This window comes from Betta splendens, chromosome 6 (assembly GCF_900634795.4).
Source record: "Betta splendens chromosome 6, fBetSpl5.4, whole genome shotgun sequence".
Lineage (NCBI taxonomy): Eukaryota > Metazoa > Chordata > Actinopteri > Anabantiformes > Osphronemidae > Betta > Betta splendens.
Genome location: NC_040886.2, coordinates 18,898,819 through 18,910,591, shown reverse-complemented (window position 1 = coordinate 18,910,591; position 11,773 = coordinate 18,898,819). Strand labels below are relative to the sequence as shown.

The 11,773-nt window shown below is 46.6% G+C and overlaps 3 protein-coding genes and 1 long non-coding RNA gene across 5 annotated transcripts in view; 1 reads left to right on the top strand and 3 right to left on the bottom strand.

Moving 5' to 3' along the window:
* The window catches only part of rlbp1b (retinaldehyde binding protein 1b), a 3,315-nt gene extending 1,073 nt beyond the window's left edge, over window positions 1-2,242 (bottom strand). The window contains exons 1-4 of one of the 2 annotated variants that reach the window (XM_029154676.3): window positions 2,192-2,242; window positions 1,662-1,702; window positions 1,017-1,145; window positions 1-117 (exon numbers count right to left, since the gene is read on the bottom strand). The exon at window positions 1-117 is cut by the window's left edge and continues 88 nt beyond it. In XM_029154676.3, coding sequence (XP_029010509.1) covers window positions 1-117; window positions 1,017-1,145; window positions 1,662-1,673 — 258 coding nt within the window. In that variant the 5' untranslated portion in view covers window positions 1,674-1,702; window positions 2,192-2,242. The remainder of the gene's footprint in view (window positions 118-1,016; window positions 1,146-1,661; window positions 1,703-2,191) is intronic. The other variant, XM_055509993.1, reaches the window with a different exon arrangement.
* Window positions 995-8,891, top strand: LOC114857822 (uncharacterized). Its single transcript, XR_003786276.3, has 3 exons — window positions 995-1,133; window positions 2,635-2,787; window positions 6,843-8,891. It is a non-coding gene; the product is annotated as an uncharacterized LOC114857822 (long non-coding RNA).
* Window positions 3,323-5,693, bottom strand: isg20 (interferon stimulated exonuclease gene). Its single transcript, XM_029154674.3, has 4 exons — window positions 5,533-5,693; window positions 4,438-5,070; window positions 4,133-4,333; window positions 3,323-4,048 (listed from the first exon to the last, which is right to left on the bottom strand). The coding sequence occupies exons 2-4, from the start codon at window positions 5,038-5,040 to the stop codon at window positions 3,860-3,862; spliced, it is 993 nt and encodes a 330-aa protein (XP_029010507.1). The 5' UTR covers window positions 5,041-5,070; window positions 5,533-5,693; the 3' UTR covers window positions 3,323-3,859.
* pdia3 (protein disulfide isomerase family A, member 3) lies at window positions 6,056-10,741 on the bottom strand. The gene is made up of 13 exons (XM_029154672.3): window positions 10,412-10,741; window positions 9,457-9,535; window positions 9,256-9,373; window positions 9,050-9,157; window positions 8,761-8,890; window positions 8,522-8,638; window positions 8,172-8,297; window positions 7,906-8,088; window positions 7,448-7,556; window positions 7,052-7,180; window positions 6,877-6,956; window positions 6,723-6,780; window positions 6,056-6,647 (listed from the first exon to the last, which is right to left on the bottom strand). Exons 1-13 carry the CDS (start codon window positions 10,543-10,545, stop codon window positions 6,528-6,530), a joined length of 1,491 nt encoding a protein of 496 aa, XP_029010505.1. The 5' UTR covers window positions 10,546-10,741; the 3' UTR covers window positions 6,056-6,527.
* Window positions 10,742-11,773: the final 1,032 nt, after the last annotated feature.

The window sequence follows — 11,773 nt, the reverse complement described above, 5'->3', positions numbered from 1 at the left end:
GTCCAGGACGGCCTTGGCCAGCTCGTCGCCGGCGTCGGCCCGCTCCTTCAGGATCGCCCGCAGCTCCTTCAGCGCCGAGGCGCGCTTGTCGTCCGTCTCGTACAGCTCGTCCTTGGCCTGCAGGGGGCGCCGGGCGCAGGTTAGCTTAGCTTCACCACACACATTGGCGGAGTTGCCTCCAGGGTTGAACAGGTTAGTTAGAAGGTTGAGTCCGCTGGACTGGAAACGTTTCACCACCATCCAGTAGCCTCTTCAGTCTGAAGGAAGCAAAGGCCTGATGCTGAGTAGGTGTGAACTCTCAAGCTCCTCCTCCATCGTTAGAGTCCTTTCTGTTGGACTTGTGTCGGGTCTTGATCTTTGGAACAGACCAAAGGGCAGCATGAGAAATGGGAGACAGACTGAGTCTGAGGCCTCGTCCTCTGTTGAGCAAAGGGCCGTTCATTCCCTCAGCCTTCTCCCAAACCACTTGTCTCCTCTGTCCAGACTGAGCGTCGTGGCCATAAACATTCATGCGTCTGAACAGAAAGTGCAGCGCACATCGTCTGGTGGTGGATGGTGGTGAAACGTTTCTACTGAGACATGACTCGACCTTCAGACTGTTCCACCGGGACGACTGTGACTCTCGGTCTAGCTGGTTTACACCGGTAAAGGCTGTGTGTCTTTTTGTTGTTCTGTCCAGCAGTTTAACAGCTGTGTGTCTTTTTTTTTTCTGTCCAGCAGTTTAACAGCTGTGTGTCTTTTTTTTGTTGTTCTGTCCAGCAGTTTAACAGCTGTGTGTCTTTTTTTTCTGTCCAGCAGTTTAACAGCTGTGTGTCTTTTTTTTTCTGTCCAGCAGTTTAACAGCTGTGTGTCTTTTTTTTTTCTGTCCAGCAGTTTAACAGCTGTGTGTCTTTTTTTTGTTGTTCTGTCCAGCAGTTTAACAGCTGTGTGTCTTTTTTTTCTGTCCAGCAGTTTAACAGCTGTGTGTCTTTTTTTTTGTTGTTCTGTCCAGCAGTTTAACAGCTGTGTGTCTCTACCTTCTGCCTGGTGTGGTCTGGAAGGCTCTCACAGGGTCCAAACACTGGCCCGTGGTCCTTCACGGTGAGACGCTCCAGCTTGGCCCTGAGGGCCTGCTCCTCCTCCGACACCATGCGGTAGGTTCCGCTCTGAAAATATGGGTGACACGCAGATTTATCAGTCACATCTGTTCTGGTGTCTGTAATAAACAAGACAAATAGGTGGGACTCTGGTTCACCGACTTGAAGTGCTTCTACTGATTGTTCATGTGTTTGAACACAGCTACGAACACCGGGCCTTTGAATAGAGGCTCTGCTTTGCCTCCTGCTCCTAAACCTGAACTATTTCTCTCACATGTTAATTTGACTAAATGCCTGAAAAGAATTTTCTAACAAGACGTGTTTTGAGGTTTGAACCTAATCCATGTACACAGCGCTGCAGATCTGTGGTCAATGGAGCTCAGTGTTGGGTTAATCTCCCTCACGAGTCCAGTAAAGCCCCCGGTCCCTGAACAGGACCTGGGATTAGCAGCTGTGGGCTGTTGACAGCATCCACAACAATGGCCTTTGGTTCGGTGACACGACGAAGGTTCACTCGTTCACAGCCGGTTCGGCCGTCGACTGCTTCGTTTGTGAACTCTGGTGTGAAACGTGGAGGAAACTCACAACCACAGCCATGTCGTCTGCTGCGATTCACTTCGTACTGTCTGCAAGGAAGCACACACACACACACACACACACACACACACACACACACACACACACACACACACACACACACACACACACACACACACACACACACACACACACACACAGATGAGATGAGAAGCTCCACATTGTACCTGATGGAAATCCCTCGTCTTTTGGCACTTTGGTTTCATAATCAACAGACTCAGAGTCGCTGTCAGTTTGGACTCTTCAGCTTCACATAAGTTAACATTAATATTAGACTCATTTTACATGCATGCTCCCTTAAATCCGTCTTTAAGGACATCAGACCTTTTAGCTTTCTAGCAAAAAAAGGATGAAATGAACCTTTTTACCAGTTTCACTGTCTGAAGCGTCATTTCTCCTAAACAACTTGATGGAACGAGACAAAAGCAGCTCCCAGTTGTTACTGGTCCAAAACGCTTCACACTTAAAGTGTTGAAATCTGAACTGAATCCTTATCTGCAGCAGAGGCCGAGTCCTACCTGAGGCAGAAGGTGCTGGTGAGTCGCTTGTGAGTCGCTGGTGAGTCGCTGGCGTCCGTGTGGAGCGGGGCTGACGGGGCCTGTGATTTGTAGCGCTGGGATTAGTGGCGTCACACCAGATTACAGCCAGCAGATTTCTTTTTGATTTTAATCAGCATAAAAGTGGTGTGAAGAGGAGGGGAGGAGGAGCTGCTGGTTCATGGTTAGATGATGTAATGTCAGGCTTTAAGGAGATGCAGGGATTTGACTGTTCCATTTGACAGAGTGAAAAGTGGCCATTGTGACTGAATCCCAGTTTGAGTCGTACAACGTGAACACGCTTGGGTGAAAGGAGGCGGATTCTGGACTCAAAAATAGCCCTTCACGTGTTCAGGGGCACAAACGGTTCTGAAACAGTTATAACGAAACTGTGAGTCTAAAGCAGCTTCTCTTCTTCGTCCAAGTGTTCATGTTGTGACCAGGTGTCTCATCCGGTGAGAAGGATGTGGAAAAACGGGAAAAGGCTCCACGGCCTTTATTCAATGCACCACCACGAAGAGAGAATGGCCCACGAACACCTGCTCTTCTTCTGGAGCTGAGCTGCACCTGATTCAAAGGTTTGCGTCTCTCACACACACACACACACACACACGAGATGAAGGACCACTGTGCTTCACGTGCAGACTTTCACCTGGGACCTCCAGGTCAGGTTCTGTACGTCCAGCCATGAATGGACCCGTTGCACCTGCAGCAGCCGGGTCTTGACTCATGTTTGGACGTCTCCAGCTTCCTCGTACCGACGTCACTGAGCAGCGAAGGAACAAGCGGCCAACTAGTAATCTGCTAAAACAGGCCTGATCTGCTCAGTAAAGCGATTTGGAGAATAAAATTAGACGGATTGGACAAACAATGAGCCTTTGTGTAACGTGAGCATGTTCGTGAACTGGAAGGATAAACAAAGACGAGTTGAGCATGAGCGGCCTGAACAGCAGCGGATCAGAACCAATGCTTCACGTGCAGTTCTCATCTGGACCAGGCATCAAACACACTTTATTCAACATTTCCCATGATTTGGATCAAACTTTAATGAGACACACAAAAAACAGTCACTGATCGTTAAGGTGAGTTCACAGTCAACCAAACCACAAGGCGTCACTTCAACAATACTTTATTAGAATATTTAGCAGCTTACAATGACAGGCAATGGAACTCTTACACCTTTTACACAAGGCCACGGTAGCAACGGTTTTAACAACGTGTTCTTGATATTTTCAATAACTACTGACTCTTACTTTAGGAAACACCTTTCATAACCAAACAAAATGATAACATGCAGTTGTTTGTTTGTGGTTCTATGAAGGTGTCTAAGGACAGTTTCACGTCCTTCCAAGTGAGATGTGAGATTCTGCACATCAGAGCCTCAGCTTCACAAAAACCAGCATACACAAGTCCTAACTCTGGCCTCAATCTATTTTCACTGCAAACACTGTGCTGCTCGGATCTTCATCCACCTTTAAAAGAAATAATTTAACACTCGAGCAACAAAGTTTTCTCCCACAATGATCATTGAAACCTCTCTACGGTCGAATCAAACCCAGCTCACATGATCGTTTCGTTCTCAATGCTGTTATGGCCCCAAGCATCAATGTAATAAGAACTAAGATGTAATTCCTACTAAATACACTCGTGTCACTGGCTGTCAGCTGTGACATCATCCGGCCAGTACTCGTCCTGCATGTAGTGGTCCGAGGAGGCGAAGGCGGGCTTTTGTGGAGGGTCGTCCTCCATCAGCTCCTGCTCCCACTCGCCCTCCACCAGCTTGTAGAGGTCCAGAGTGGCCCGAGCATCCTCAACTGAGCAGTGACCCATCTTCCCAACCTGGGCCGACACACAGCGTCAGTTAGCAACAAGCCAGAGCAACATCTGGTGCCGGCGGCGATGGGAGTGTGATGTGCGTCTCACCTGTATCCTCCTGTTCAGCAGTTTATGGGCTAAGACTTTGAGGGAGAGGCAACGTTTTCGCTGAAACCCGGCCAATTGTCTGAGGATCCATGTTGTACTCGTGTCCCTGACCATGTGACAAGGGTGGCTTATGTCCAGAACCCTGAAGTCGCTGTCGATCGAATGGCCCACGACCACTTTGTCCTGAAGTATACGAAGGACCTGCAGAAGAGAAACCACAGTCTGCAGTTCAAAACATTTACATGGTGCTGAGGTGAAGCCTTTTGAAGCCTTCCATCGTCCTGGTAAAGAGAAGCTGGTCTCACCCCGTCCCTGGCTTCAGTGAAGGGCATAGCGTTGAGCAGGTGGTGCCTCTGGATGCCGCTCCACCGGGTCCTGTAGTCTGTGACAGGCTGACACGGACGCACGTATTCATCAAACAGGACGTTTCCGTGGTAGTCCACGATGCTGCAGCGCGCCAGCTCGCTGCAGCGCCCGCTGGGCCCCGTGCCCACCATCTCACAGTCCAACGCCACCACCGAGGATGGGCAGCAGAAGGTCGGGGAACCTCTGCCGCTGGCTGGAGGACTGGTTTCAGAGGAGAAGCCGCTGTCCACCTCCCAGCTGTGCTTGTCAGACGTTTCAGGCTGAGAAGCATCAGTGCTCAGGTTTCTACAGTTCAGAGTGGACTGATTTTTCTGCGTTGTGTCACACAGTTGTTTTATTTGGACTCGTTTTTGTGATCGCCCTGGAGCATCGTTCCCATCTGATCTCCTTCTCTTCATGCTGCCTGCTACGTTCCTCTGCTGGCTCTTCTTTCTAGATCTTGCGTTCTCTAGAGCTCGAATCATCATTGCGTTTTTGGTCAAAAATCGGTAATTGATGAGTTTCCACGAGGATCTTTTCCTTTTTACCACCTCTGCCATCATCAACCGGGGAAATGCCCGATTCTATCATTTCTGAAAAAGTGAGACAAATCATCATAACAAACTGAATCCAGGAGAGAATCGGGCTTCAAGAGGCAGCGTTTCCCCAATAACGAGGCATCTACTCATACAATCCTTCCTAAACTCATCACATCTTGTTAGCGTCTGATTTGACGTTTCCACGTTTGCTCCAGTGTCGTTGGCCACTAGTTCTTAAGGCTGGATGTGTGAGAATGTGACGTGGAACTAAGAGAAAGAAATGTCCTGATCACTGCCTGACATGTGGACGGAATCTGGCATTTTGTCCTGAAGAAGAACGAGGCACAGCTAAGTGAAGAGCCCGGCGCCACATCTAGAAACCAGAACTAAACATTTCTAAAATGAAGACATTCGGTAATGAACCTCCAGTAGCTGCTCAACGGGTCAACGTTAAGAAAAGACACGGAAAAGAGGCCACAAAAGCAAACAAAGACATATTAAAGTAGTCAACGTTACCGTTTGGAGCAGCACGTGTAGACCGGACAGAACATGCAGAGACACGTTTCATGTCCTCGTCACCGGATTGGTTCTTCTTCTTCTTCTTCTTCTCCGTTGTTCACACGACAAACTGTGTCTCACCGGCGCCACCTACCGGTCGAGCGTAGCGTTACCAACTAACGGCCCCAGCTCATGACTGGGTTTATTTACAGAGCAGCTTCATGTTCAGCTGGATGCTGCAGGTCAGTGACCACAGAGCATCACACAGCGACGCTACCAAGCGACAGCATGAGTCATTAACACAACCAATAAAACAGATACATCACGAGGAAAGGTATGTAATTTGATTATAGTTAGTTAAACTGATAGCATTTTCATCAGATACATATTCCAGCTGGTAAATTTCAGATTGAGAATGTGGAATATGGTACTTTATATTTAGAACTAAGACAGAACAGTGAATTCCACAGGTGGCTGTTGAACAGATACATGTTGAAGCTTACATGAATGATGAGAGACGTGGATGAACAAGCTCATACAGTCTGGGTTTTGTGGGACTTTTTATTTCACAATCCTTCCAAATGTACAAAAACAAAAATGTGTTACAAAAACACACAAGAAAAAGGAATTCACCATTACCATGATCCCCTGTGATGATGACAACAACAACAAAACTACAGCGACAGATGACTAGAAACCGGTGTGAAACCAAAGTGCATCAGTCTGAGGTGTGGTAGACAGAAAAGGGGAAATTAAAATCTCAATTTTGCAAAAGCTGTCCCCGTTTCCCTAAAAATGGACAGGTTTTTAACCTAGGCAGGCCCTGACCAACACTCCTTCACCATCCACAGTTTCCCAGATCAGCAGAGGACCTAAAGGGGCCGAGTCTTTTCGACTTGGGCTTCAGAGCATTCGGTAGTTCACTAAGAGTGGAATATAATTTAGTTCTTTCTCTGCGTGGCTTTCACCACGACTGTTCTGAGGAGGGGCTGCTGAGTTCCTCAATGGAGCCTTTATAGCTCTGACTTGTCATCATCCTTCTTCTTCTTCTTCTTGGGCTCCTCCTGCATGACCAGTGGGTTGGAGGCCTCCCTCTTCAGGTAGGAGATGAAGTCGTTGACCTCGCGACCTCCCTGGAACCAGAGCGGTGACGATTAACAGACCGACACACAGATGTGAATTTACATAGTGACTAACCAGAGTCTCACCTCATATTTCTTTGGGCTCGTCTTACGTCCAGCTGGAGAGAAGTAAATTGTTGGGAAACTGTGGGGAAAAAAAACAAGACAAAATTGTGGTCATTTATTAGAATCCATTCAATTACTCAGCGAAGCCTGGCTGATGACAGGACTGGTGACTCACCCGCTGACTTCGTAGGGAGACGGCACATCGTTAGCCGTGGCGTCCATCTTGGCGATGACAACGTTGGGATCGTTTGCCAGCTTCAGGAGCAAAGAAAGAAGGGTTTAAGGTTTGAAAACTTATTTTGTCCAACACTCCGTCTGAAGTATCTGCAGGTCAGAGGTGACCCCCTTACCTTCTCTCCCAGCTCCTTGTATTTAGGCTCCAGGTTCTTGCAGTGTCCGCACCACGGCGCGTAGAACTCAATCAGGACATCTTTGCTGTCGTCGTTGACAATGGAGTCGAAGTTCTCGGCCACAATGACCTGACAACAAAGACTCCTATTAATCCTTTGTGTAATATTTTCAATAAAATCACGTGACATGTTCCATGTCACAGTTGAGCCAGTTTCTGTAGATAAAATCATTTTACTTGAATCATATACAGATTTGATCTGTTAGGTCGAGTGACACTCCAATCAACCTCAACTTCTTCACACACGGGGAAGTTAAACAGGACTGGCTTCATGTTTAGCAGAAGGAGAGTAGTCAGACTAACACATACCGGCTCCACGTCAGGATGCTTGCCTCACCTTGACAGGTCCATCGTTGTTGTCAGGGATGGGCTCAGACTTGAGGTAGCGCTTCAACTTGCCATCAAAGTAGTCCTGCAGGAAACGCTCCAGAGCTTTTCCATCACGTCTGTCATCACATCAGGAAAAGAGGTTCAGTAGGAAGAAAAATCAACCTGACATATTGGCCCACAGTGTTCTCCTGTCTGTGTGCAGCTTTTCATATGCAGATTCCTGCCTTTTTGCGCAGGGAGGATGTGAAGTAAGAGTTGAGGATTAATCTTATCTGCTGCTTTTTATGGATAATTTTATAAAACAATTTCAATATTTTAACACCAGGAGGGAACCAAACAGAACTCCTCAGGCATCACACGCATATGGGGCATCACTCATCACTCAAACATTAACAGATCATCTTTTGTCTAAGTCTACGTTTGGTCAATGTAAGCTTTGGAGAAAAGAGGCTCATCTGGACTTACGAGAACTCCTCACTCATGGCGTATTTGTCTCCCTTGGCAGTGCGGATGGCCACAACGGGCAGCTCCCCTGAGCTTCCATCCAGGCCGAACTCGGACACGTCGTGGTTGAACGCGTTCTTGTTGGCAACAGCAAAGTTCAGCTTCTTGCCCTGATCGAGAAAGCTCTTTGCCACCTTCATCACCCTAAAAAGAGAAAAGAATAAACAAGGAAGTCAAAATAAGGGGTTTAAGAGGAAAAAAGGTTTAACCAATGAGGGCAGTCCTACCTGTTCCTCCAGTAGTTGGAGCCTTTGGGGTTTTTGTCATAATCAACATCATAATAAGCCACCAGCAGATCTTTGCCCCTCAGCTGGTCTTTGTTGTCATCTGTCATGTGGGGACAGATTCCAAAGCTGTAATAGAGAGAGAAAAAAAACTTTATCGGAGGTTGCATAGAAGACACATCACATCCCAAAAGGTCCTGTTGGAACAGAGCCACGTATGTAAACATGTAACTCAGTGTTTCTCCACTGCCAACCGTTATAAATGTACAGTGTGTAGCAAAATAGTCAGGCTGAGCCACACACAGGTGGTGGTTCAGGATGTGAACTGTCAACAGACTGCGTTTCAAACTCACATGTTGTCCTGGATGAACTTTTTGATTTTGTTGCTGGTAAACTTTTCCTCAGTGAATTTGACTGAGCCGTCTTCAAACTTGTTGCCGAGTCGCGGTGGACGGAACAAGACAACTCCCCTAATGAACGGACAAACAAAGTCAGGTTAGTCCTGATCATTTAAGAAACCCTACCGCGCGCGCGCGCACACACACACACGCACCACTCATGTGACAGGCCAAATAAAGAACGAGTTACTTACTCCCCGTCGACATCGTGGCTCTTGAGAAGAGCTTCAGAGTTGGTGTGGGCGAAGCGGTAGTTGTCCCGCAAGGCACTGGCTGCCTTGAGGAACTCTGTCTGTGCTGTGCTCTTGTCATCAGCAAAGAATCCTGGAAACATTACAGTAATGTCAGTGTGCAATGTTCATGCTTTACCAGCCGATCAGAAGAGACACTGCCCAATATACACTGGTACAAGTATTCAACCAGACATGGCTCATGCCCATTTGTCACTAGCAGTAGTAGTCAGAAAATCCAACAGTAACGCACCAATAACGCTTGCGTCTTGATCTGAAACAAACTTCTCAAAGTCTTCCTCAGCCTTCAGCTCTACAGAAGCTGGGCCAGCCTGCTTTTTCAGGAAGCTGACAATACCATCTATGAGGAGCGAGAGGAGAACAGACAAACTAAAATTATTTACCTCACACTTAAGCATCAAAATTTAAAAATCACACACCAAAACCCCTAAAACACACCTGCAGTTCTTGGGCCATCATAAGGTCCAGTTTCCTCTCCATCCCTGAAGATCTTCAGGGTCGGGTAGCCACTCACACCATATTTGCTGCAAGTGTTGCTGTTAGCTGTGCAGTCAACCTAATGGGAGACAGATTTACATTTACTAAAAAGGTACAAAGAGCAGGAGTTGACAAAGTTAAGTGAACTCCGTTATGCAACACCTTGGCCAGGGCGACGGTGCCTTTCAGACGCGTGGCAGCTGACTCGTACTCGGGTGCTAGCCGCTTACAGTGACCACACCTAGTGAACAGGGATATGGATCAGCAAACAGAACAGTCATTCATCGGTGGAGCTTCTCAGTCATCCAGGTGAAGTTGTCTGAACCCACAACTACCAATTTAAAACAAGACGTGTAAAAGGCCAGTGATCACTCAGTCAAGTGTCTTATTGTCTAGAAAATAAAAAAATAACAAAAAAGACAATTCTTTTATGGGGCTGGCAGAAATAAGTTTTGATTCTTTTTCAGTTAGCAGTTTTCTGGGAAACAGTCTTTTAACAGATATTTCGTGTTTTGGACTGATAGAAACTTGAACTGTTGATATTCGACTTTTTCGGTCTCAGTGTAAAACCATTTAAAAAGACCAGCTATATGCCTACGAACTCGTTTTATTCAAGTTTGGTACAGTGGACACGTCAATTTGACCCTGAACCAATCAGACGTGGACACCAAAACTTCTCTGACCAATCACGTTACAACAACGAAAGAACACGCCCCCAACTTCCTAATAGCCTTGTTAGCGTTCAGTTTCCAATGCATATGTAACATAACAAGTATAATAATTAAATAAACTATAAAACAACTATTTACAGTTCACCGCGTCGTCAATTTGAGTATGTATTAAAAAGCATTTCAAGAACTGTAAGTGTCGCAGTCCTTTCTGCTTCGAGCTAACATGCTAACGCTTGCTCCCTGGCCAATAACCCACATAGAATTTATCTAGTAACGTTAGCGACGCTGTCATCGTCAAGGAGAAATACGCGGTTCACACCAGAACCCAGAAGCTGCTCCACAAACACGAAGGCTCGCACCGTTTTTAGTTGCGAACGTCAGTTGAACCCTTAACAATGCAGCAAACGCATTAGCTAACGTTAGCCTAATGTGCGCTAGGACCTCACCATGGGGCAAAAAACTCCACGAGAATCAGTTCGTGGTCTCCGATCTTGCTTTCGAAGTCGTCATCCGTGAACTCCAGCACATCGCTGCCCCGGACGAACCCGGCGAGAGCGGCCAAAAGCAGCAGCCTCAGCATCGCACACAGCGGTGGTTACAGGGCTTCTTTCAGCCAACTAGGAGACGTTTGAATTGCAAATGACGTCCGCGTCAGCCTCTGTTCAGCTCCTCGGCGACAGCAAAGCCAAAGCTGCAGCTCGTGCGACAAGGCCAAAGGCGGACGAGTCGGTAGAGAAAGAGAAAGAGATGGAGACGCGCAGCGAGACCGCTCCTAACCAAAGTGTGGCACCCTTTCATTGGTCCATCCACTGCGTTAGTTTCCCGCCGTCAGCCAATGAGGAGCAGACAAATGAGACCCGTGGCCTCAGAGCCAATCACGAATCGACTAAATCAAAACGCCCGTCTCACACACGGAAGTGGTGAAATGACGGCGTTAATAGTTCACTGAATGAAAGCGAATTACACACATTTGGTTATAACCAATCCATCGCACAGCCCGGACAAACACTTGTTTCTACCAGGTTACGCATGGCTGCTCCTCTCGTCTCATCTGCCACGGTCGATTTCAACTGTGTAGTTTTATTACTACGTTTCACTGCTTGTTCTATTTGACACACAACATAAACATAATATCGTCACAGGTTATAAACCAGCTAATATAACTGCTGCTCCTTAAACCTGTCTTGACATCTGACCATAAGATCACCCTGTCATTGTGTAAAATCACATCATCTACTTTTGTTACTTCAGTTGACTTTAGTGGAAATACAGTGCTCATTGTAACATAATATTTTTGTTTGTGGTGTACTTACTTTTATGACTTGGTTACTCCCTTCACTTTCTCTGACACTTTTGCCTCCATGTTTGCCTTTGAATAAAAAGAAACAACCGTACAGTCCAAAAACACAAACACAGATTCTTACTGGAGATTACTGAGAACTAAACAGCAGACAAACATGTTCACGATCATCACTACAGTGGCACTATTTATTACCCACATAAACCAGGAGGGAGACAAATCATTTAATATGCTTGAAATGCAGTCCCAAGGGTGATTGCTAATGGATCATTTAGTCAAACTGTAATAACTGTGTAAATTCTTGTCCAAAAGAATCAGGTGTTTTGAGATTATTCTACAGAATCAGGAATATGACAGAAGCAATGTTTTCTGGTTTATAACGCTGTAGTACCGTGATCCTGTCAGCAGGGGGCAAACTCTGATAACGGTGAAACACAGCTGTGACCAGAGGCTGTGATGTGTATTTATTGCGTCTGCCTGGCTGCTCAGTAGGTCTGCAGAAGAATCT

Coding starts and splice junctions, on each gene's coding strand:
- pdia3 (XM_029154672.3), bottom strand. CDS start 10,545: ATGCTGAGGCTGCTGCTTTTGGCCGCTCTCGCCGGGTTCGTCCGGGGC. Junction 8,891..9,049: donor TCAAGACGCAAGCGTTATTG/GTGCGTTACTGT, acceptor TAATGTTTCCAG/GATTCTTTGCTGATGACAAG. Junction 6,648..6,722: donor CGAGCCCAAAGAAATATGAG/GTGAGACTCTGG, acceptor CTCTGGTTCCAG/GGAGGTCGCGAGGTCAACGA.
- isg20 (XM_029154674.3), bottom strand. CDS start 5,040: ATGATGGCAGAGGTGGTAAAAAGGAAAAGATCCTCGTGGAAACTCATC. Junction 4,334..4,437: donor TCACTGAAGCCAGGGACGGG/GTGAGACCAGCT, acceptor TCTCTTCTGCAG/GTCCTTCGTATACTTCAGGA. Junction 4,049..4,132: donor TGCTGAACAGGAGGATACAG/GTGAGACGCACA, acceptor GTGTCGGCCCAG/GTTGGGAAGATGGGTCACTG.